The sequence below is a fragment of the Pseudonaja textilis genome, chromosome 1, assembly GCF_049901715.1.
Source record: "Pseudonaja textilis isolate UNSWEBS1 chromosome 1, rPseTex1.2, whole genome shotgun sequence".
Lineage (NCBI taxonomy): Eukaryota > Metazoa > Chordata > Lepidosauria > Squamata > Elapidae > Pseudonaja > Pseudonaja textilis.
Genome location: NC_141990.1, coordinates 51,438,638 through 51,464,812, shown reverse-complemented (window position 1 = coordinate 51,464,812; position 26,175 = coordinate 51,438,638). Strand labels below are relative to the sequence as shown.

Below are 26,175 nucleotides of genomic sequence, written 5' to 3'. Positions count from 1 at the left end.
GTGGAAAATGGCATACAAAACTATCCTGTCCCCCCATCTCATCCCTGCCACCCCTGCTGGTCTGCAAGCCGGAAAGGTTGGAGACCTCTGATCTATGTTGTTACTAAAAATCAATTTCAACTTGATGGCAGTCCATCAGAAAGAACACTATCCACTGTGCATGGAAATCTGAGATCTAGATACCTAAACATTTCTACCGCTACAGCATTTTGTAAATGGTTTCTGCTCGCTGTCTTTTGCTAGTTGTATCTCAAACGAGTGAACAGATTTTCCTGGTTTTGCTGACAAAGCTTATGCTCTCCACGCTTTTACTTCTTAAGCGCACATTATTATTTTACTACTTTATGCTACTTTGTATATATAAAATTCACATGATGTAGATTCCTTCTTAGACAGCCAACTTTCACTTAAGGCCATTAAAATTAGAAGGGGTATCCTTTCCTTTGGCAATACAAGGTAAGTACAATTTGTAGATTTTAAAACTGTAAAACTGTTACAATTCATATTGTCTCTTGACAGATTTTATCCTTGTTTGTCAACCTCTAATTCTTAATCCCCTATATGAATAGTAAAGCCTAAAATAGGGGAAACTAATAGAAATCTAGTGAAAGTATTTTTCCTGTATCTGAATGAACATATTTGTTATTCTCTTTCTGAACAGGCTCTGTACTATACTCTGTACTTACTCGTGGCTAATTCATGTGTATCTTGCAATCAATAGTTTGCATGAGACAACTGGGACTCAAATTGCTTTTAATAGTATCTATGTAAAAATTATGTGGATCCAATCAGTGATGCAGAAATTAAATTCAGTGAACAACTATAATACTTTAAAGCTTGCGAATAAATTCCATACACAGGAAAGTAATATCTGCAAGTATGTATTCAAATACAAACACATACTGTATTTTCCAGTAAGAACTCATGAACTTGATCTTACTCTTACAGAAAGTGGGAAACAACTACCTTTTTATGCCCTAATACTAGCATGTCGCATTGTAGCAAATATTGTTTATTCTGTGGAAAAAGGCAGAGAAGAACCACTGATACGGAACCACTAATATGGAAAGTGAAAGCACAACCCTGATACATTAGTCCAGATGTCCATTTGGTCTAGCATTCTATTTCCAGTGTATTCAAAGACATGCAGGGTAACCCACAAACAGAAAACAAACCCACCAGCATCTTCCCATTGACATTCCCCAGCAACTGTTATTGAGAGACATACTGTCTATAATTCAGGAGATAATGCGTTGTTACTGATAACTCCCTCCTCAATGAATATGGCTCTCTTAAGATAGGCTGAAGGCCATAGCTGTATCTTGCGAGATGTGACTAGTCCATGATACAAAAATAAATATCAAAACGCAGGAATAGTTGGTATATAGAGGAACATATTCACTTTAAAAATACTGTATCTGTATTATTCTTTATAAATTATAAATTAAATATACCAATGCTGATTCGTGATATACTAAGATATATCAATTAAGAAATGCTCAAGCGAATGTTTCAAAATTATTATATTATCTGAAATAATTCAGTGTATGCCCACTGGTAAGATACATAGCCTGCTCCCATTTAAAATTAAACAAATACACATTGCAAAATGGTCTTAAGGTAGCAAAACAATATTTTTTTAAAAAAAAATTAAATACTATGAACGCTTGACAACAATTTGCAGTACTTTGTTTTGGGGAATACATATTCCAAATTTAAAATTAAGATATTTTTTAAAAGAAAAAGCCAAGAAAAATCCTTGGCAAAACATTTTTTGTCTAATTAACTAATGAAAATGAGTAATCCATCTGTTTTAAACCCATGTACTTTAAGAATATTATCACATAAGAGCTTTTTGAATAACCAAATCAGATCCATTTTTCCATTCCCATTTCAAATTTCAACATTCTCAAAAAGCTGAATTAATCATAGCAGGTTGAGGGAAAAATGTAACAGTCAAGCAATAGAATTACATTACTTAGCAATATTAAATTAAAACATGGAAAACAATATTTGTTGCAGGTTTAGAAAGAAACATAACTGGGAATCAACTGTACATTATAACTTGGAAGCTGTTAAAAGTGACAAATCCAGAGACTGTACAGTGCAAAACATGCTTTTCCAGTTCAATTTCAAAACAGGGTGAAAAACAAATTATTTTTAAATCTGAACAAGGTATTTTTTAGGATAATGACAGCTAGAACACAGGATTACAGAGAGTTCTTTCCACATAACAGTAAGATCTTTTTCTCAACACACATAAAACTTGGATGATGACTCAGCAAGTCTGTATACTCTATCAATAAATATATTCTGTCCAGTTTAATGATCTTTCAATCACTGAATCAGGACCAGTAGTGTATAATCAGAAACCCATGAGCAAAAGGAGCCAAACCGTGCAGTCTGCTTTAAGTCAACAAGCAAGCAGAAGCAGCAAAATAGCTTGGCTTATATATTCCCTTGTAGCATTCAGGCAAACTGGCTCCAAAGATAAGAAAAGATGTGTTCAAAATATATGCAAAGTCATGGGTGAGGAACCAACACATGTTCTTTAAAAGATAGGAGAGGCCAACTATTCAACAGTGATTCCAGGCAAATGCTTTTACCAAGCTGACTAAGCAATGCATGCATCTCTCCATGCAAGATAAAAAATATGGCTCCTAATGCTTAGAAGTAGGGTATGCATTTGTGGAAACTAGACTGAGATATCCCTTGCTGGTTAAATTTACAAAAATATATATAGCCAATACTGTAAGCTTACTTGTTATGTAGACTCTCACACATATAAACTACTTTTCAAATGTTCTAAACAAGGTCACTTGCAACAAAAAGTCAGCCTCCCCCTCTCCACAATTGTTTAAAAGTGGGTATTTTCAAGACAACAGGACATCTGTTGTTTAACCATTTCTAACTTTATCAATGACTGAGCCTGAAATTATTTTGAAATACTAATTTATGGAAATTGATGAAAAAACATAGGTTTCATTTGAGTACTCATTTTCTGCATAGAAAATGAAAGCAAACTTTTTAGGACATGATATACTAGGTCTGGCAGGTACAAATTTGTGACAAAGTATAATTGTCCTGTGCAACAGACCCACTCAAACTGAAATGGGATTGTTGGGGTGGGTTGTGAAGTAATGTCTCGGCAATGAGAGAAAGTTGTTCGAGGCTATGATATTCTGAAAAACCAGCAGCCTAGGTGATATATGCTGTAAACTGCAGAATCCAGACCAGACAACCAGCTTCAGCTATTAAAGCAGTGTGTTCTCCTGGAAGTGCCGGTTATCCCAAAGTTATTTATTATTTCGAAGGCGTTTTGACTTTCTAGGTGAACCTATAGAATCAGTAGCCTTCTTCCGTTTCCTAGGAGCCTCCTCAGTTGGTGTTGACCCAGAAGAATTTCCTACCGCACTTTCCATAACTTCTCTCAATTTGCGTTCAAGCTCTGCCAGTCGGGCATTCTGCTCACCTATGATTTGGGTTTGCTCAAGCAGTTTCTGATCTTGGTCTTGGAGTTGTTTCTGCTGCTCTTGCACTTTGGTGCGAAGCTCTGAAATTTCACGTCGTAATACAGTCACACCTGCACCATTAGTTTTAATTTGTTGTTGAAGTTTGGTGACCTCTTGCCTTGATGGGTTTTGCTTGGAGAAGAGTTGCATTGTAGTTAAAGCTGCAGAAGGACCTGGAACTAAAGGGGGAGAGAGATTGTTTTCTGCTTTATTTGCTGTTTTCAATCACATAACTCAAAAACTGTACATCAAATTCACAAAGTGAACATATCATCACCACCCACACATTCTGGTGAGAGAGAAGTTCCCTGAGGATGGGCTCCAGCATGACTCTGAAAACTCAGGAGACTAAACCTCTGCTCCTGGTGACTGTCATGCCCCAATCGGAGTCTGAATCTGCGGGGGAAGATGAACTGGAACAAGAAATGCCAGTCGTTGAGAGGGTGGCTCCCTTGGCCTTGGAGGAAACTGGGGAAGTCCATGCAAGGTTTTTCTGAAGTAGTAAGGCCTGCAGGCAAGGAGGAACAGAGGCAGGAGGAACGAGGAGCCAGGAGCCAGGACCACCCCCTCCTGATCCAAGGGTTTGGGAGTGGAGAGGAGGCGTGATCAGTGGAGATGGAGCAGTCTACGTGCAAGGAGAGTGCCCTGCCCATCTTCACAAGGCATACCAGGGGAATGAGACTTAAGGAGACAAAGTGGGGAGGGGCGTTTGTCGGGAACAAATGCTGAGTTTCTGAAGCATGCATGTTTGAACTGGCCATGAGTCCTGGCATTCCTGTGGGCAGTTCTAGACTAATTACCTGGATCTTTTGTTCCTTGAACTCCTTGATTTGCCAAGTATCTTTGGATTTATTGCTGAGCAGCCTTGGTGCAGACAGCGCTGGGCTGGACTAATTGCAGCCAGAAGCTGCTTGAGGTTTGTGTGGGGTTTTGCTTGAGACTTGCCAGAAACATGGGAGTGTTTGGGAAACTTTGGAGCAATAAGGGGGCAGTTTGAACTGCCAGCTGTTGTGTGATCTTTGTACCGTGCCCTGGGTCATCACAGTGACCAACCCAGATTGATTCTAAAGTCTTGTTTTGGCTATTTAAGAAATGAAGGGCAAAGAGAATTTTTGCTATGCTTGATGTGGCATTGCTCCCTGTTTTAAAAATCACTTTTTATTGCTCAAAAATGTCTTTGTCAGGGTACTACCTTTTTTTTTTTTTGCCTTACATCTCAACAGCTCTAAAGAGAAGATGGAGTCCTCTCTATATTTTTCAGGAGGATTTTTGTCTCACCCCCTTATTTTCAACTCTAATATTTTTCTTAAAGCATGTGCTTGAGCATTTTACTGTGTTTAATTTTGAATAAAGGGAAATCAGCCATGGAACGCAGCCTGGCCAAATCTTAATTTCATTTTTAAAAACAATGTGTACTAAGCATAAAGAGATGGAAAACTACAATAAATAAAAAAACAAAAGATTAAAAAAAGAAACTACAGGAAAGAAAAGAAAACAGAGAAAAGCAAAGAAAGAAAAAAAGAAATATATAAAGAAGTAACTTCCACCTTCATCACAAGTATAAACAATTTAAACAACTTATCCCCTTCCCTAAAAAGATAACAAGCTATTCATTCTATACCTCTTTTATCTGTAAGCAAATTTAAAATTTTATCATTCAGTCCTGGTCAGCAGAAGTATATTAAGAGTGATCAGAAATAGCAACATTGAGTTTAACTTTGATCAAATAAATCAACTTTATAACAAACTTTTTAACAAAATCTTCTCTCCAAATCTTTCAACAGGTTTAATTGGTCTCATTTGTAAATCCTATATAGGAAAATTATCCAAGCCATTCTTCTGATTTCTTGTATATCCCTTCAATTATTAACAGCTAGTTTCTTTGTTCATTATTAAACTGTTAGCCAATTTCTTTTGTATATTTGGTGCAACATCTTTTCCCAGATCATTCTTTTAGACCAGGGCTGTCAACTCCCCAGCTTTGAATAGGGGTAGAAATAAAAATACACACCTTTATACGAAGCAATAGTTAGATAGAAAGATTGGTGGTTGAAAAGGGGTATTATAAGATATGCTTAAATGGATTCTTCACTCTACTCCAATTTACAAATACACTGAGTTTCCAATTTGTCTAAAGCAGCATTTTTGAAACCTGGCAACTTTAAGATATATTTCAATTCCCAGAATTCTGGGAATCTAAACCTAATCTGTATTATTTATTCTAACTGGAAGCCTAGTCATGCTAAATTAATTAAAAGCCCTGAACAATACTTAATCCAAGCAAGCCCCTTTAAATCAAGTCAAGCCATATTTTTAAAGCTCTCTTTGGCTGCTTGCATTTATTCTTCAAACTCATTTAATTAACTCTCTGTATGGGGAACTTATTTTTATTAATTAATTAACATTGGTTATATTTTTGCTTCCCCAGAATTATTAATTGTGTATGCTGGACAGGTGCTTATTAAAGAGATTGGAAAATACCAGTATAGGTATGTTTTCCATAAATTCATTAAAAAGCGCTTCTGTCACTTTTATAGAACATTTGCGTATACGCAAGAGGAAATCATCTTAAGATCATTTGAAAATATATTTCATTCTTGCCATAAATTCTCTGCAGTAAGCCAATTTTTATACTGAATAAACAAATCACTCAACAATGAAACTAAGATAGTTTCCTATTGGCTGAACAGAATAAGACACTCAAAGCAGTACCTGGAGCTGCTGCCATAAGACGTCCTGATACATCTGAACCAGGCAATTTTCTTTTTAGAATTGGAACAATCTTCTCATCAAAATATTCCATTGCCATAGATGAAATGTCCCTTAACTCCTGAAGGACTTCATGGGCTCTTTGAGGAGCTTTAGTGGAGTTTACATACCTTAACACACGGTAAATTTCATCTATTACCTAGTAATAAATGGAAAAAATAAGAGACTTGGCTACAGTAAGATCCACTAAACATACTTTCCAACAGGGACATGGTTTTCTATAATGACTTTTTAATTATTTAAGAACAAATTAAGAAGTACTAGAAATAGCTTGTAAAACAACTTAAAGTCATGCATGTTAATCTGACTTCCAGGCATAGTAAATCTGAGGACAGTAAATCATAATAAATCTGAAAAACAAACTAATTTTAATCAATATTTTATATATGTCTTTATACACTATATCATTAAAGACTTTCCAGCCAGGTAAGCCCATTTATTATAAGAAAGGAAAAAGAAGTCTTATACAAGAATAGATAATAAATAGCAAACACCACAATATATGTACAGGAGATCCTTAAACTTCATTACTGATGTCCACAAAAAAAATTAGTGCTAAGATATATTTCCTTAACTTTAATATAGCCCCTTTTAAACATTACCTTTCCAGGTATGAAGCAGCAGAGGTTGGAATCCACATACTTCATAAATGTCATGTTTAGCAGTGATAACCTTGTTTCTACTGCAGCAAGAATATCTGCATGGCGAGCTAGTGAATGATTTCTTCTTTCTGATTCCCGTCTAAAAGAGAAATTCAGGTCTATCATTTATTGATAGCTATGAACAAAAAATTACAGAGTTAGAAAATGTGAAAGAAAATGTGACATCAGAATTCATACATTATCAGACCTGTCTAACATTCCCAATTCTATTCATTTAATTTTGTTAAGAATTTAAAGTTGAATTTAAAAAACCTTCCATTTTGATCCAACTGTATTCTTTTTTTAAATACTTTTCAGGAATGGATAAAATGCAAAACGTTACAAAACAAAAAATTCCTAATTTTCAACAATAAATATCATAAGAAAAAGAATTATTCTTGCATGAAAAATGGTAACATATTACTGCATCATTTTCCCCCGAATAGAATGATTTACTTCATCATGCATTTGCATCTAACGAATCAATCAGTTGGGATTCGTGATCAACTTATAATTTTTTCTTGAGGCCCCTAAATATTAACTATGATCAATAGCACTTCATAAATAATAAACCATACTGCTGAGTACAATGCATTAAAAGTTATATATAGCTAATACAATAAATGATTTTAATGTGCCAACCCATAAGCTCTTAAAAATAAGAAGACATTACTTACTTAACGTATGCTCAGAAATACTGAACATCTCTTTTTTATGTGTGGACCTTAACTTCAAATTTCAGATGCTGATTAGGTTTATGGAAATCATTCAGAGTGCTTTTCTCATGAAGGAACTGTCCTGTGGCTTTTGCTCCTCAGAGCAATGAAGCAATAAAACTCCCAAAGACTTGGTACAGTCGCTTCCATGAGTGGGTCCAGGGGGGAGATTTAAGTAAAGTGCTTTGTTGAATTATCTACACAATTTAACATTTCATAATTTTCTGTCACAAACGTTACAGATTGTTTTATTTCTTGCTATAACACAAAGTTAAAACCTATCTAAAACCTACAGAATGGTGGACTATATATCTATAGACTATATCTATATCTATATATCCATGTATCACACAGACACACACACAGACACACACACATACATATAAAAAAAAAAAATTCTGGATCTAAATACAGCCGTGAAGAATTCTAAGGCAGATATAAGTGGTGTAAACCTGAAAGAAAAGGTGGTGAACCACCATATATGCATTTTTTGTACACTTGTTTTATTTATTTACTTATTAGTTTCTTTTTTCCAAGAACTCAATGCTGTTAATATCTAAAATATTTTTTAATTTTTATAATTATAATGCATATAATGCACATAGTTACAAAAATATTGCTTGCTCCTAACATCCACACATTAATTCTACCCTATATTTCTGAAACGCATATCCTGTCCCCTCAGTACCCAACTGACACATATCAACATGCCTCTATTAACACGCCTAGCACAGACACACACAGACACACAGACATACACACACACACACACACGAAAGATGTTCTAAATATTTTAAGATGCAACCCTGATGCTTTTCTAGGTGCCATGTACAAGTAGACTTCAACTTACATTTCATTTAGTTGTAGGATACAATCTGGGTTGGTCACTGGGACCAGTTTTGTCTTCCGAGCTTTTGGACTCATGCTAGAGCCCATTTTTCAGGGAACTTCTCTTAACAGAGAGTGTGCTGTTCTGTGAGTGGTCTTTATAGTGCTTGTTATAAGTGGGTTTTTTTTTAGATGTTGATTGGGATGTGGCTTTTAAATCATTAGCTTAAAATTGTTTGTGCTGCCCAGCCCTTGCCTTCTAAGTACTTGATAGGCTTCTGGTAAATGAGCACTCCTGTTGACTGACGAGGGGCCTGTTTCCCAGGTTTCAATCACTTCCCTGGCTGTTTTTGTGCCTGCTTGTTCAACAATCTTAGTAGTTGCAAAGTTGAATGTCTGTCCGTGTACATTGTTGTGTGAGGCTACCAATGAGTTCAGGTCTCCTCATCTGACCACTCGTTTGTGTTCTTGCAATCTGGTAGTTAGCTTCCTCTCAGTCTGTCAACATAGTCACAGGGGCAATCTATGCAGGGGATTCAGTAGATTACATTGGAAGTATCTTCCACCTCCAAGCAATCTTTACAATGCATTATTTAGTAGCCTCTGGGCAGTGTGCGAAGCCCACTTGTCCTTATATGGTAGCCTCTGGGCAGTGTGTGATGCCCACTTGTAGATCTCAGCAGCTGCATTCTATAGCTTCTGAAATATTTTTTTTAATGTATGGCAGAGTATGCCATGTGGTTGATCTTGTACCCTCCTTTCTCTTCCCATCGTGTTGGGCAGATATTTGTAACAAATGATTATGGATACCGCTTGAATTGTTCATGTAGGTACCTGTTCTCTAGCTGTTTGGCTTGCTGGGTACTACGGTTGATGGTTGCTACTGAAATTCAGAACACATGGTAAGTTGGTGGCCTTGCGATAAACAGTGCTTTCTAGGCTTCCAGCTTCTTGTCTGTTGATAAGTACATCTGAAAATGGTAACTGCCTAGCTGTTTCTTCCTCCATTGTGAAATATATGTCAGGGAATTGTATGAAAACCTTTAGATGCATTTCTTCTTTAAGTGCATTTCTCTTGATGATGACAAACATGTCATCCATGCAGCAGCATCATAATTTAGGTGTGTAGTTCTCAAGTGCACGATGTTCTAGTTCATGCAGGACTGTTCCTGCAATGATTCTTGATATTGGGGGTCCCATGGTTGTCCCTTTAATTTGTTCGAACATTTCGCTTTTGAATGCAAAGAAAGTGTGTTGACGGTAATGAAGCAGCTTCATGGTTTGTGTCAGTGGTGGGATTCATATTTTTTACTACCAGTTCTGTGGGCGTGGCTTGGTGGTCGTGGCAGGGGAAGGATACTGTAAAATCTCCAGTATTTGCCGGTTCTCCGAACTACTCAAAATTTCTGCTACCAGTTCTCCAGAACTGGTCAGAACCTGCTGAATACCAGCTCTGGTTTGTGTCCTGGTTAGGTTGTTCTGTGTTGTACTCTTCTAGTTTTCTATCTATTAATTCATATGCTAAGTGGGGAGGGAGGGATGTAAATAGGTACACTCCATCAAAGGAGACCATTATCTCATCAGGAGCCACATTGTGTGGATGATGTGACTATGCTGTTTGAGGACTGTGTCAGAAAGCTTAAGCACTGTGACAGCCATTTAGCCAGGTTATACGTAGGGGTGTCTCATAACATTACAATAGGTCTGAGGTGGACTTCTATTTTGTGTATCTTGGGGAGTCTGTAGAATCTCACTGGGGCCACCTCTGTTCTTCTCATTTTCCAACATTATTTCTCCTTATACAGTTGTTTTGTTTGAGTTGACTGAGATACACATTCAGTTTGGTGACCATTGTTCTCATTTCTGATGTCTTTACTGGTCTGTATGCTGATGAAACATTGAACAGGGAAAATGCCTTTGTTTCATAATCTGTGTGGTTCATCATCACCGTTGAGCGGCCTTTGTCTGCTGGTAAAATTTGTTTAGTGACTGTTCAAAGTTATAGTGACATTGAAAAAAATGACTTATGCTCAGTTTTCAAAATAACAACTGTTGCAGCATCCCATGGTCACTGATCAAAATTTGGGAGCTTAGCAACTGGCATATATTTATGACAGTTGAATTGTCCTGGGATCATGTGATCACCATTTGTAATCTTCACAACCAGCTTTCAACAAGTGAAGTCAATGGAGGAAGCCAGATTGGCTTAACAACATGATTCACTTAACAACTGCAGTAATTCTCTTAACTGTGGCAAAAAAAGATCGTAAAATGAGGCTAAACTCACTTAACTGTCTTGCTTAGCAACCAAAATTTTGAGCTCTATTGTGGTTGTAAGTCAAGAACTAACTGTATTTCTAGTGTTAGGATATTTTAATGATGCTGTTTAAAATTTCTTTTAGATTTGTTACATCATACATTGCTTCGTGGAGACTGAGTAGAATATGGATTATTACATTCAAATGAATAAGGGAAGACATATACTGGAAGAGCTTTTGATAGATCCTGACAACAATATATCAAGAAAGGGAGAAAACTGAAAAAGCAGACATGAGACTGGTAACTCGACATGCAAGCAAAACATTGCAGCATCAGGCCTCTGCAAGCAAATCAAATTGGTCAGCATATTCTAAAAGGAAATGTTGTGGCATAGCGGAAGTTTCTTATACTGAAAGGAAGCTATTATTATACATAGTTGTGTAATCTAACACAGTGTCCTTTGGGATCAGATTTGATGATGCCTAAGCATAGTAATGGAGAGAATGAGTACATTATCATAGCTAAAACCGGATCAAGGCAAAATAGAAATAATCTGTCTGGACACATGGTCCTCAATTTGCTTGTACTTAGGAGCACTTTTCATCAGCTTGGTATGATGCCTCTTTCTGAGCGAGGATAGCACGATACCATTATTCTTCTGGATGGCATGCCTAGTGCCCATAATAACAACCTTTTGGCACTAGGAAGTTACATTAGTTTCATCTGGCCATTGCTACAATTTATGCTTAGTTTAAATGTCTATTCTATTCTGGGATGTATTAATTTTACATTGTATATCTTTTCTATACTATTTATTTAAGAAGTGCATTTATACTGCTTATCTTTTTTCAAAATGTTTGTCATTTTCTTTTCTCAGAAAGCCTTCATTAATGAAATAATGAACCGTGGTTAATGAAATAATGAACCAATAACTCTGAGAATGACGAAATCTGGATCTCTTTAGACATTCAAAATCAGGACCACCTACAAATAGTATTATAGCTTCTCATGTGCATGTCATCACTGCAGAACTGACTCTGAAAGGGAATGCAGCAATCTTGGCTGAAACCAAGAGAAATAACGTTCACTTTCAAAACATTCCAAGCTTAGAATGCCAAGCATCAAATCATTGGGCACACACAAAGGAGACAAGTGGTACCTCTCCCTGCTGTTCTGTTTACATGCAGTAACAATGGTTCTGCCACATAATGGGAATAATTTCATCCGTTAAATATTTGTCTATATATGATTGCGTATGGATGTTTTTCTTGAATATCATGTATACATACAAATTTTTAGATTGCATTATCTCTGACCTTCAGTTTTGTTGATCACATACCTTGGAAGTTGTGCTTTAACCTGTTTCTGACACAAGTTATGGTATCTTTCCACTTTCAGAAATCCCTGGTTTAGCATTCTCTGACAGACTAAATCCATTCTTTTACAAACCTAGATGGGAAATACAAAGACAAAATTTAAGATATCTGAGGTAGTGAATATGGTACAGGTTTCTTTATTATTATACTTTTTTACCCTTGTATGCATATGTGTAATAAAGTAGTAACGTCCTAATACTCCTGCCTATTTTCCCCACAATAACAACTTCTGAGGTGAGTTGGGCTGAGCGAGAATAACTGGCCTAAAGTCACCAAGCTGGTTTTCATGTTGTTAAGAGCAGGATTTGAATTAGATAACTTCCCAAACAATCTTTCACACATCTCTTTTACAATCCTTACTCCATAATTAATCTTTAATGCTCTATTTTAAACTTGACATTTTCCATAAAAATGATGTGATTCTTAGCAACAGAAAATGGTGATTTGAAATTCTGAAGAAATAGATCACATACAAAGAACCCTTAAAGAAAACCAAATCATGCAAACAGTTTTTATATGCAATTAGTAATCTTTATTTTAATCATCATCCCAACTGCCTAGTAAATAAAGAGTTCTTTTCATATTCATAATTTTGAACATGATTTTTATAGTTCCAACAATCCTTTTATGCCAATTTACAACACTCATATATATCTAATGTTTCTATTTTTTTTTCTAGTGGAGACAGGCATAATATAAAAGTTGGAAATAACTAATAAAGGATAGTATTTGTAGCTCAGGGTTGACATGAAGCAGTTTAAGCAGAAGTAAACATCTAAAAGATTGTTATATAATGTTATGGCTTCTTTGTGAAATAAAAAAGAGATAATCCAAGTCACTTATTTGTATCATTCTGCAGCTAATCCCATCCCTATTTGTAAGTTGGTCATCATAGAAGAGACCGGCATCTTGAAATATTATGTTTGTTTTTTAATCTCTAATTAGAAAACTAAGCCATAATCCAAAACTGGGCATTGTTCATACACAAAATGATTTGGCTGAGAATAGTTTTTGAAAACTATGTTTATGACATGGAATATGAATCTGAATGCATCCTCACATTGTTTTTTTTTTAAATAAAGTTTATTTAAGTTTCATATGTTTAAAACATTTAAAAAGAAACAAACATATAAACAAATATATATACATATATACATTTTGCAGCAGGTATTGAGCATTGGTTACACTTTTCTTTTTTTTCTTTTACCCCATAACATTGATGTGGTCTATCTTGTTATAATACCTTCCTCATTCTTTTAATGTTTTATTTTCACAGAAGACTTTATGATTAAATGCACGTCCTTCATAGTTTCAAAACTTATTCAGTTGTCAAATGTTGCTTTTTCTTTAACCATTCATACCAACAGTTCCAAACTTTGTAGTATCAACTATCTTTGTTGTTTTTTAGTAATTTAGTTAGGCTGTCCATCTTTGCACACTAGTGAATTTTTTTAATGACCATCTCCTCTGAAGGGACAATAGACAGTTTCCAATTTTGAGCGTAGCTTACTCTGGCTGCCGTTATAATGTGCAAGATTAAATATTGATATTTTTTTCTATTTTTGAGTCTATCATACCCAGCAAAAAGGTTTCGGGTTCCAGTTTTACATCTTGTTTAGTTATATTTAGAATCCAATTTTTGATATTTTTCCAAAACTTCTGGGCATATGGACATGTCCACCACATATGAAAGTATGTTCCCTGGAGACAGTTACACTTCTAACAGTTTGGGGGGGAAGTTTGGGAACATCATAGCCAGTCTCGTGGGTGGCAAGTGCCAACGATAAGCCATTTTATAGAGATTCTCTTTGTACAAGGCTGACATAGTTAGTTTGTTAATTTATTTCCCAAATATGTTCCCAACTTGTCTAATTCAATACTGTGGCCCACATTTTTTGCCTAAATTATCATACTCTCCTTGACTGTTTCTTCTTTTAATTTATAATGCAATAGATATTTATATATTTTACTAATCAATTTCCTTTCCTCTCCATGCCAAATCTTATCTAATTCTTGGTAGGTCATATTAAAACCAAATGGTGTTTTATCTTTTTTGTAATGCATTTGTATCTGCGCATAGAGCCACCATGCTATCTCTTTTCCTTGAATTTATATTTGATTCCTACCCTTTAACTCTCCGGTTTCATGTAATAGATCTTTATATCTTGCGATATTATCAAAATCTAGAACATTTGGATGTGTAACTGCCTCCATTGTAGATAAACACAGTGGGATCTTACAGTAATGTACTTTTTTATCTTTTCCCAAATAGTTAATAACACACTCCTTATATAGTGCCTTTGAAAGTACAAGTGGTGTTTACTCTTTCCATCCCACATAAATGCGTGCTATCCAAGTTGGAGATCAAAGCCCTCTAATGTTAAGATCCTTTTATTTATCAAATTAACCCAATCTTTGAGCCAGGTTGCTATCGTAGCATAGTAATATGTTTCGAAATCTGGAAGACCAAAGCCTCCTTTTTTTCTGTCGTCCTGTAATAATTTATATTTTATTCTGGGTTTTTTTCCCCTGCCATATAAATTTGGATATATGTTTATTTAGTTCTTTGAAAAAGCTTTTTTTCAACTTGACTGGCACCGTCTGAAATAAAAACAACAATTTTGGCAAAATATTCATTTTGACTATTGCAATACGGCCTAATAGAGATATTTGTAATTTAGCCAAATTATCTAAATCTTTAAATATATGAATTGTTAATTTATTGTAATCTTTTTTAATTGACGAGCACCTAGCTGTCAGCCATGTCCCCAAATATTTTATTTTACTTTATTTACCACCTGTATTCCTAATCTCTTTATTAGTTCTTCCTTTTTTGTTCATTTGTACAGTTTTTTTGTTATCACTTTTGTTTTTTAATTTTTAATCCTGCCACCTTCCATATTGTTCTAGTTCATTCATCAAAATGGGTGTCGTTTCCAGGGGATCTTCCAGTATAAATGCCATATCGTCAGCAAATGCTTGAAGTTTGTACTCTTTTTTAACTTTTAACCCCCTGATCTCTTGATTTTGTTGGATTTGTACCAGTAGCGTCTCTTCTACTAATATATAAAGTAGGGGAGCCAAGGGGAATCCTTGTCTTACACCCTCATTTATCCTTATATGATCTGTATTTTCCCCATTTATTAATAGTTTTGCAGTTTGGGTATTATATATTGCTTTAATAAATCCTAAAAAATTTTCACCAAATTTCATGCCTGTCAATTGTTTAATAAGAAAATTCCAATTCAAATTGTCAAAAGCCTTCTGAGCATCTAAAAACATCAGTGCCATTGTTTTAGTTGTGTGTACTTCATAGAATTCTAAAACATCCGTAATTATTCTTGTATTTGTCTTCATTTGTCTATATGTCAGGAACCCATTCTGGTCAGTATGAATAATCTTACTTAATATTTTCTTTAATCTTTCCACCAATATTGTGGCCAAAATCTTGTAATCTACATTTAAAAGTGATATTGGCCTGTAATTTTGAATTTTTTGTGGGTCTGATTGCTCTTTGTGAATAAGGGTTATATACGCTTCTGTCTGTGACTTTGGTATATTAGCACAAGGCTTCATTATATAAGTCTGTCATTAACTCCTCCAATAAGTCTTGAAACTCCTTATAGAATTCAGATGGAATTCCATCCAGGCCTGAGTTTTATTTGGTTTTTGGGCTCCAAATGCCTTTCTAATTTCTTCTATTGATATTTTATTTAAAATACATTTCTCTTCATCCATAATTTCCGGTAAAAATTTTTTCCTTCAGATATTAATAAATTCTTCTGGTACTTCTTCTTGATTGTATAGATTTGTAAAAAACTCCTTGGCAGTATCTTTCTTTTCCTTTGCCTGAGTACATCCTTTCCCTTCTTGGTCTTGGGGAGCTACAATTGTTCTTTTTCCTTGTTCTTTTTTTATTTTATGGGCTAACCACCTCCCTCGCTTATTTGCATTTTCAAAATAATTTTGTTTTACTAATCTAACTTTTCGGGCCAGGTCTTTCTGCATACTTAAATTTATCTTATGTTTTACCAAATCTATTTCTTTACTAATATTTTGATTATTCAGATCAATTTGTCCACTTACTTATAAATCTTTAAGTTTCTCTCTCCATACATTTTGTTGTTGCCTTTTTTCTTTATTCTTTTTAATACTATAGCCGATAGCTAAAGCTCTCATGTAAGCTTTTGTTGTATCCCAGAGGTTTTGAAGGGACATATGTTCTCTCTTATTTATTTCAAGAAATATTTTCAATTCTTTTTTCACCACTTCAATATATTCGTTATCTTTTAGTATACTATTATTAAATGTCCATCTTCCTATCATTCTCTTTCCTTTCCACTTGATTTGAATAGGGTTATGATCAGCCCATACATTTGGCAAGATCTCTATATTTTGGATGTTTTCCATTAAGCCTGGGTCCATCCATATCTGACATTTGACTGAGGCACAGATAGAACAACTAGCTACATATGTTTCAATGTCAAAAGGACATTGCCTTTTAAACCAAGTGTAAGGTTTTCACGAATCCAAAATGACCAGTGGCTTTAGAGTCATGAGCTTGCTGTAATATTTGGTTTCTCAGCTTCACTGGCACAAATAATGTGGCCCCCACCCATGCCAATCCATCTCTAACCATACAGTTATTTGAGTGAGCAAGGAACCAATCATCAAGTTTTAGAGCATTTCTTAATTGTGCAGTCGAATCATTTGATAAATCAACCTCCTTCTTTTTCTGGGCTCTGGTAACCACTGGAGCTGCCAACTGTTTGGTTGGGACAATCGGCTGTACCACTTCTTGGCAAGCACTATTATATTGAGGTAATCTAGATAAACCATCCGCCATGAAGTTCCTCCCCCCTGGAATGTACTTCAATGAAAAATTAAAGCGTTTAAAGTACTGCCCCAGCGAATTTGCTTGGGAGACAGCTTCCGGGGCGTTTTCAAAGCCTCCAAGTTTTTATGATCCGTCCACACCTCAAATGGGTGTTTTGCCCCTTCTAAGAAATGCCTCCAGGTTAACAGCGCCCAGGGAACTGCAAAAGCTTCTTTTTCCCAGATGGCCTATCTTCTTTCGGTTTCAGTTAGTTTACGGGAAGTATATGCACACGGTTGCAGAGTCCCTGTCTCGTTTGCTTGTAGTAACACCACTCCAACTGCTACGTCACTCGCATCGGCTTGGATTACAAAAGGAGCGTCCATGTCCGGGTGCTTGAGTACTGGTTCAGCAGCAAACAGTCGTTTCAGCTTCTCAAAAGCAGCTTGACATTCCATGGACCATTCCAGTGGTTTACTAGGCTTTGGTTTCACCTCCCCTTTGGTTTTTAGGAGATTTGTGATAGGCATTGCTATCTTCGCAAAAGCAGGGATAAATTGACGGTAAAAATTGGCGAATCCCAAGAAACTTTGAAGTTGTTTCCTGGTGTGGGGAGGGACCCATTCCAACATAGCACGAACCTTCCCTGGATCCATTTCTATGCCCTCATGTCAGATACGATAACCTAAATAGTCAATTTTTTCCTGGTGGAATTCACACTTAGACAACTTTGCATACAGCTTAGCAGCTCAAAGTTTTTCCGAAACTGACCGCACTAGTTTCACATGTTCATCACGAGTCTCCGTGCAGATAAGGGTATCATCAAGATAAACCAACACCCCTTTGTATGGTTCATGCAACACCTGATTGATCATTTACATGAATACTGCAGGGGCCCGCTGTAGGCCAAATGGAAGAACATTGAATTGGAAACAACCCATTGGACAGTTAAAAGTGGTTTTCCATTCATCCCCTTCCTTAATTCGAACCCGGTAGTACACTTCGCTCAAGTCGAGCTTTGTAAAAAATTTCCCTTTGGCCAAGTGGGCCAACATGTTCTTCATCAAGGGGAGGGGGTACACGTTCTCCACTGAAATAGCATTCAGTTTTCTATAGTCAACAGATAAATGAAGGGAGCCATCTTTCTTTTCACAGAAAAATATTGGGGCTGCTACCCGGGGTCTAGCGGGTTGGATGAAACCATGTTCCAAATTTTTATTGATAAATGACCGCAGCTCTTCTAGCTCCCGTGGTGTCACCAAGTACAGTTTCGGTTTGGGGAGTTTCACCCCAGGTAAAATTTCAATACTACAATCTGTTGAACGATGGGGTGAAAGCTCATCCGAGGCCTTTTCACTGAATACTTCAAGTCCCAATATTCCTCCGGAATTTTCTCCTCCCCCTTCAGGTTCTCAGTGCCAGTGGAGGCCAGTTCAGTGGGATTCTTGAGTTTCGGTTGAGATTGCCCCCCCCTTCTGGGCTCTGGTCAGTACGTATGCGCAATGACCCTCTCCTCCAATCAACTTGGGGGTTCCATTTCTGAAGCCAGGGCAACCCCAGCATTAGGGGCCACTCCATCCTAGGAGCCACAATAAAACACAAAGTCTCTCTATGCTTCCCCATCGTCATTTCTATTGGTTCCGTTATGAAATGTGCAGGGCCGCCCCCAGCTACCGATCCATCCAATTGGCAAAAGGCTATGGGCGTTATTAAAGTCTTTAGCCTTAAGCCCATTTTCTCCACTACCTCCGAGCTGACTACGCACCTTGTGCATCCAGAGTCTAACAAGGCCAGCATTTCCCCTTTCGCTCCCAACGTGGGTACCCTTAATCTCACTGAAACAGTCATAGGGCCCTTGTTTGGACTTACCAGTGAGTCGTCTTCCGATTCAGATTCACTCTCTTCAGAAGAGGTTGGAGTTCCCAGGTCCTCTCCTTTCGGAGGGGCGATCTCTACAACCTCCTCTGCTTTAAGCGCCATTTTGTGAGGCTTTGCTGGGTTTTTTTCAGGTTTTCTCCCTCCTCCTGGCGCCCCCTTTGGCTCTAGCTTGGCATGGCAATCTGCAGCCTGGTGACCTTCCTTCCCACATCAGAAGCAAGCAGTGATCTTGGGTTTTGCCACCATTCCTCCCTTTTGAGGTTTTAAGGCTTCTCGAGGGCTGGTGGGGGAGGACTTGCTCCAACCAACCCCCCTCCGGTGTCTGTTTTGGGTCAGATCAATTTCCACCTCTGCTGCCAGCACGTACCACAGCTGCAGCTCACTGGGGTCTCTTCTGGCAATACAGCTTTGATATACATCTTCATTCAACCCATCTTTAAAAGCTTCTATCAGGGCTCCCTGGGACCAGCCTCGAATATGACAAGCTTCTTCCAGTCTCCAGGATCATGGCACCTTCCCAAGACCTCCATGTCTTCCCCTTTCTTTTGCCTATCCCTCTGGGGTCCGACATGCTCCAAAAAGCCACTAACTAGCGAAAATCGGAATCTTTCAGAGCGGCGATCCGCTCCTCAGCTCCGCACCGACACAGCGCCCAACCGGAAGTCCCCCCCCCATCCTCACATTGTTTCTATTAACACTTTTAATTTCAATAATAGCAGCAAATCATCGTTTCCTCTTACTATAAACTAGATGTGGCAAAATTTGGAGGTTAGGTTTTCAATATCATCCTTTTCTTCTTCCATATTTATCTTTTTTTTAAACCTCACTGCAGTCTGAAAAGATATGAGGGAAGGAATCAATTTCTATGTTTCATACCATGAAAATCTATTCCTTCCAAATATTTATTGCAGATTTTCAGAACCAGCCAGTTATGCAGACTGATGAACAAACTAAAAGCAAACAAATAAAAAAAAATTGTAAATAAGAATTTCTCTATGGAAGAAAGCAACAGGAGTTGATTTCTTTGAGAGATGTAAAAATAATTTCTGGGGCTTTTAAATCCTGGTTCTGAATACCTACTTTTATTTTATCAAAGAAAAGGACATATTTAATTTTCAGAAAGAGGTCTAGATGATCAGGTTTATGGGGATAAATACTGTTTATGCCATCTATGTTATTATACCTTGACTGAATTTGAAAAGCTAAGTAAGGTTTAAACTTGATTAAGTACTTGTATGGGACATAATCAGGAAATCCTATGGTTATATAATAGACAGGAAAGTTGAAAAAATATCCTGGAAGAAAACAATTGTGGGAACTATGATTCTTTGTTCTTTGTGTACGTGCCAGGACAACGGAGCCTTCTGGTAGTTGGCTGGAACACGGAGCAAGGAGCAAGGACAAATTGTTGCCATTTCTTAACCAGAACTGTAGCAAACTTAAACTCTGCAGCTTTGTATGCTTTATGCAAATAATCAGTGCATGTTGTGTGATGTAATGCGTTTGTGATAGGACGTTAACAAAATTGCTATGTTAACAAAGATTGCTTCTAATAAAAGAGGGTTTCGGAGTTCTCTCTGCGCTCTCATCCCAAGACAACTTTGTGAAGTGTCTTCTTTTCATGAGAGACCACCACAAACAATGGCAAAATATTTCCATATTGTTGCCAAGAAAATTAAATAGATGTTTTATGTGCTTAAAAGCTTACCATCTACAAAAAGATAAGACAAGCTCTGCTTTAAAGCTTACAGTTTAAATGCAAACCTATCTAACAAAGAAAGACAAATAGAAAAATAAAAATAGACGTCTAGAGAAAAATGTTAAAGTTGCCTCATTATATACTTTTAAGCAATTCAAGATGACATTTGTGTTAATATTGGCAATGGTTGCCAATTGTTTGCAAGGCACAGTTAAATATGTTTGAGTTATATCCTGTCTTTTATTTAAGAGCTCAAGATGGGATATACCCGTGATGGTGAAACTATGGCACGCGTGCCACAGTTGGCCCACAGAGCCATTTGTGTGGGCACGCAAGCCTCAGACAAACTTACCTGCACTGTGCATGCACGCGCCTCCCAGCTTATTTTCGGCCCGTTTGAAGCTGTTTTTGCCCTTCCGAGGCTTGAGAAAAGCCTTTGCAGTCTCGGGAGGCCAAAAACTGGGTCTTCCAAAATACTGGAAGTGCCTGTTTTCAGCCTCCGGAGAGTCTCTGGAGCTTGCGGGGGCTATTTTCGCCCTTCCGGAGGCTTAAGGGAAGCCTCTGCAGCCTCAGGAGACTGAAAAATGGGCCTTCTGGAAATACCGGAAGTGCCGAAAAGGGCCGATTTTTTGGCCTTCTGAGTCTATTTCTGGAAGGCCTGTTTTTCGGCCTCTCAAGGCTGCAGAGGCTTACCTCGAGCCTCAGGAGGGTGAAAACGGCCTCAAATGGGCCGAAAATCAACTGGGAGGCATGCGCATGTGCAGTGCAGGTAAAGGGGTGGGGTGTTACGTACGCATGCAGGGTGAGACACATTGCATTGTGGGTGCCGGCATGGACATGCACTATCCCATGTGCGCACACATTTGGCACACAACAAAAAGGTTCACCATCATTGGCATATATAGTACAGCATTGACTCCTCCTATTTTTCCATTCCAACAACCATATATAGGCTGAGTTGAGAGAGGTTGATTGGTCTACTGTCACCCAATGAGTTTTCATGGGGGGATTGAGATGGGAATGGGACTTGAGCCTGGATCTTTCCAGTTTAACACAAATCACTACACTGTACTAGTTTGATGAAGGTTTTTGCCAATAAAGGAGGGATGGCAGCTCTTGCAGTTACTCTGTTTGTAGCAGATACTGAAACTCTATAGGTCTTCTGTGAGGAAATAGAACCCATCATCTCACAAAAGAACCAAATATGCTTCAACCTGAAAGCCACACATATTATGGCATTCAAACTATTCCTTAAGAATCAAACAAGTTCAGAATCTACAAGGTATCAGTTACACATAGCTGTTAATCAATATTTTTATACTAATAAGGGAAAAGCAGAACTTATTTTCAGTGGACTTTTAGAAGAATGCAAAAATCCCCAACAGATTACAAAGAAGGCACAGATGCTAAAAAGTTTATAATACCATACACAGTAGGCAATACTAAAATGACTGGTTTTAATGTAAATAACAAAAACAAACAAAAGCCATGAGGGGATTTAAGGAAGAATAGAGAAAACAAGCAAGTTTTTTGTATTAAGAAAAGGAAAGGAGAGCAAAGTCCCTGGCTCTTTGATCTCAGTCATGTTTCACTAAGCAGAAACAGATTATAGGACAGCTGTCCTTTCAAAGCAAATAAAGTGTCCAATCAGCTTGTAGTGTCTTCAAATCAGATCTGAAAAAATTGGTTAACATTAATAGCAAGTTTTTAGTTAGAAAATCAAATCAGTCTCAAAGCAAAGCAAGATTCTGGAAAAGTATACACTACAACTAATCGATAGCTGTTCTGTCCACTTAAGTAGCACCCATACATCTCACTAAATGCAATTCAAATATTGGAGCAAATCCTGAAGTAAAAAAATTCTTTTGTAACCCTTTCCTCACTTTGCTGAAAAAATACAGCTTTTGATTTACAACTATAAAACAGTTTTGCAAATATTATTTTTCTGAAACCTAGAAACCAGGACTCAAACTACTGGGATTTCAACCCTTCTGAAATATGTGCTCAAGTACAAATCCACAGTATTGTACCTTCCTCATTTTTTTTTTTTTTTTTGCAATGACCACAGAGGTAAATGGAAAGCAAAAGAGAGTCAGTTTGGTCTAGTGGTTAAAGCATCAGACTAGAAAAGGGGAGAAAGTTCAAGTCCCACCTTAGACATGAAAGCCAGCAGGATGACTTTGGGCCAGTCATTCGATCTCAACCCAACACCCCTCACAGGGTTGCTGTTGTGGGGAAAATAGGAGGAAGAAGGTATATTGGATATGGTCATCGCTTTGATTATTTGTAAAAATAATTAAGGTGGAATACAGATATACATAAAAATAAATATAAGGCAGTTATTGTATTCTAAATAGAATCCTGCTTCTTCCTTAGGATTCTACTTTTATGATGTTCTGAAACAACTTAGAATTCTAAAAACACGATGTGATTGATTCTACAAACATGTCACATATTTTTTTTATATCAGCACCTAAATACAATGTACAAAGTTTTCCAAGTTTGATGTTAATACCCATGAATATAAAACATTTTCCAGTACTGCTCCACTTACAAATACAGGTATTAATACTGATAGAAATAAAATAAAATCATCTACTACTGGTATTTACAATCATTTTTGAGGTAATAATGCAGCTAGATATACCCAATACAAAAACTTCCTAATACAAAAAAATCCAAATTAATGTGTTTTAGCAAACATAACAGAGGATAGCCATCCTTTTATGGCAAAATTGAATATAGAGTAACAATATTTAAGAGGTTTTTTGATAAGTCTATGCACAAAATTATAGTATTACACTGACATCTAGTGGTAAAACAGAACTATGCAGCCATAGACCAACCTCAGCTGGAGCTTGGATAGAAACAAAATGGATTGAGAAAGATCAATTCTATTTAATTTATACATTAAAATGATTAAAATAATTAAACATTCATAAAATGGTTCTTTGAAGGAAGGCAAAAGAAGATTAACAGAAATATTGGCAAAGTAATCCAAGAGAGTATATGCTAGACTTGACCAAAAATATATTCTAGCCGTAATTCCACTCCAGAAAAATACTCTGCATTAAAATCTGTAGTCTGGAACCAGGGAAGTGGATCTACAAAAAGTACTTCTTCTTACTGTCAATAAACAGTTTATATTATTTTATGCTTTATATCTAAATATCAGGTGTATAAATGGCTAGTAAATTTAATCAACTGTTTCTAGAGGATGAGAGAGGTTAGGTTTGTTGATGACGTTAAACTATTCAGAATAGTAAATACTATCACAAAATTTCTATTGTTTGTTGTACTACATATTACTCATGTCAATGTAGAAAAATGCTTTAAATGAGGCTTTATTTTTCATTATTATAATTTGACATTTACTATCTTTCATGTTGACCAGAACTTTGCACATCAGATAGAGAGATCTGTAATGTTGCAAAAACTAAAGAATTCTGCTGCAGTCTTTTGTCAGCAGATATACCATAGCATTACCATTCCACTTCTTATAATTTCTATCAAAATGCTTAATGCATGAACCAATTTACTACATGCTGAGTGAATTACAATCCATAAAGCTTAATTGCTTTCTATTATGCTCCCACACATCAAACATTCCTTGGCTTTTTATTAAATTCATGAGCATTTCTGACTAGATGTCACTATATTCTACCCACATCACCTGCAACTTTAATACCAAGTTGTTTTCCTGGAATGTTTTACCTACTTTGATAATTGTATTTCAGCATTCAAAAATAACAAAATAGACAAATGCTATAAAAATTCTTTTGGAAAGATATTACAAAAAGCATAGTAACATATTCAAATAAATCCTTTTTGGATTGATTAAAGCAGCTGCAACATTTTCCAGGCTTTTCAGAATGCTTCACTGTCTCTGCTATGTTTGCATAGACAGGTCATTTCTTGGATACAGGTAGTCCTCGACTAACAATCACAACTGAATCCAAAATTTCTGTTGTTAAGCAAAGCAGTTAAGTGAGTTTTGCTGCATTTTATGACTTGTTTTGCCTCATTTGTTAAGCGAATCACTGCAGTTCTTAAATGAATCATGCCATCATTAAGCAAATCTGGTTTCTTCCATTGACTTTGCTTGTTGGAGCTGGCCAGGCAGGTTACAAATGGTGATCACCTGATTCGCGACAGTAAAACTGTCATAAATTCATCCCAGTTGCCAAGAGCTTGAATTTTGATCACATGACCATGGGGATGCAGCAACAATCGGGTGAAAATTGCAACTATAAGTCACTTTTTTCAGTGTTGTTGAAACTTTGGACAGTAAACAATGAATGGTTGCAAGTTGAGGACTGCTGGTACATACTCCAATGTGTTCCAGAGGATCTCTTTTAAAGAATTTGTTTAGCCCTAATAGAGATTATCAAATAATGTCATCAAACTATGGCCTTTATTTGTTTACTCTTTTTAAAGACACTTTGATAGAATTACTTTATTGCCAGCATTTACTGGACTAAAGAAGTGTAGTTTAGTTTACTTTATTGTCATTGCACCTCCTACAACAAAATTAAATGCCATCTTCAGTGTACATTATAACAATAAAAATAAAACACAAACACACATACTTCACATTCTATACAGCTGAAAACTCCTGATATACAGTGGAATTCAATATAGTTACTGCTCTGGGAGAAAAGCTGTTTTTCAGCCTATTTATCCTTGTTTTTAGTATCCTGTACCGTCTGCCAGATGGTAATAGTTCAAAAAAAGGGTGCCCAGGATGAGATGGATCTTTAAGAATGTTTTGAACTTTCTTAGGGCAGCAGAAGCTATACAGCTCTTCCAAAGAGGGGAGAGGGCAACCAATGATCCTCTAGGAAATGATGTTAACCCTCTGGAGTGCTTTCTAATCTGCCACTGTGCAATTGGCAAACCATACAGAGGTGCAGTAAGTTAAAATACTCTCTACGGTGCAGCAGTAGGTGGTCACCAGCAGTTCTTCATTCAGATGTTGTTTCCTGAGATGTTGTCTCAGAGGTAGTATATTCTTTGCCCTTTTGACCAGCACTGCAATGTGAATGCCCCAGGCAAGGTCCTGTTTTATATATATATTTTGGATATCAGAACAAATTACAAAATTATCTGAAGCTAAGGTGTATCATTTATTAGAGGAAATATAATGAAATAAATAGCAGCATAAAAATACAATACAGTATTTATAAAATAATAAAATTCAACAGACCTTAAAGAGGTTATTACTGTTTGATGTTATAGTGGCAGATGCGAAGATTATCTTTTAAGGACTGAATTTATAAAGGACACTGGTTACCTATAAATGGAAGTTAAATGGCAGTGGCCTTCTGATTAATAGATGAATATCTCCAGAGCTATGAACAAATAAATAAAGACAAACTGTGGATCTGATGCTATAAAACAAATTTTATACTATTACGGCACTTGGATCTTTCTTTCCATTATATATAATTATCTTTTTATTTTAGCTTTTCACAATCTTCCCCATGACCTTCCATCTTCCTTTCTTGTATGCTTAAAGTGATAATACTGTAATTTCAAAGAAAAAATAGCTTTTTTTAGATTTTTGGATAATATCTAATGTATTATTTTTGTTTCTTTGAGTCAGTTTTTACTACTGGCATCTGCCAGACAAATCCCTGCAATTTCCTTGGCAAGATTTTTCAGAAGTGGTTTGCCACTGC

At 36.6% G+C, this 26,175-nt stretch overlaps 1 protein-coding gene across 1 annotated transcript in view; it reads right to left on the bottom strand.

The window, feature by feature from the left end:
• Positions 1-1,506: 1,506 nt before the first annotated feature.
• The window catches only part of FBXO28 (F-box protein 28), a 32,642-nt gene continuing 7,973 nt past the window's right edge, over positions 1,507-26,175 (bottom strand). The window contains exons 2-5 of the mRNA XM_087934143.1: positions 12,065-12,174; positions 6,884-7,022; positions 6,225-6,420; positions 1,507-3,691 (exon numbers count right to left, since the gene is read on the bottom strand). Of these exons, the coding sequence (XP_087790269.1) occupies positions 3,297-3,691; positions 6,225-6,420; positions 6,884-7,022; positions 12,065-12,174 (840 nt within the window). The 3' untranslated portion in view covers positions 1,507-3,296. The remainder of the gene's footprint in view (positions 3,692-6,224; positions 6,421-6,883; positions 7,023-12,064; positions 12,175-26,175) is intronic.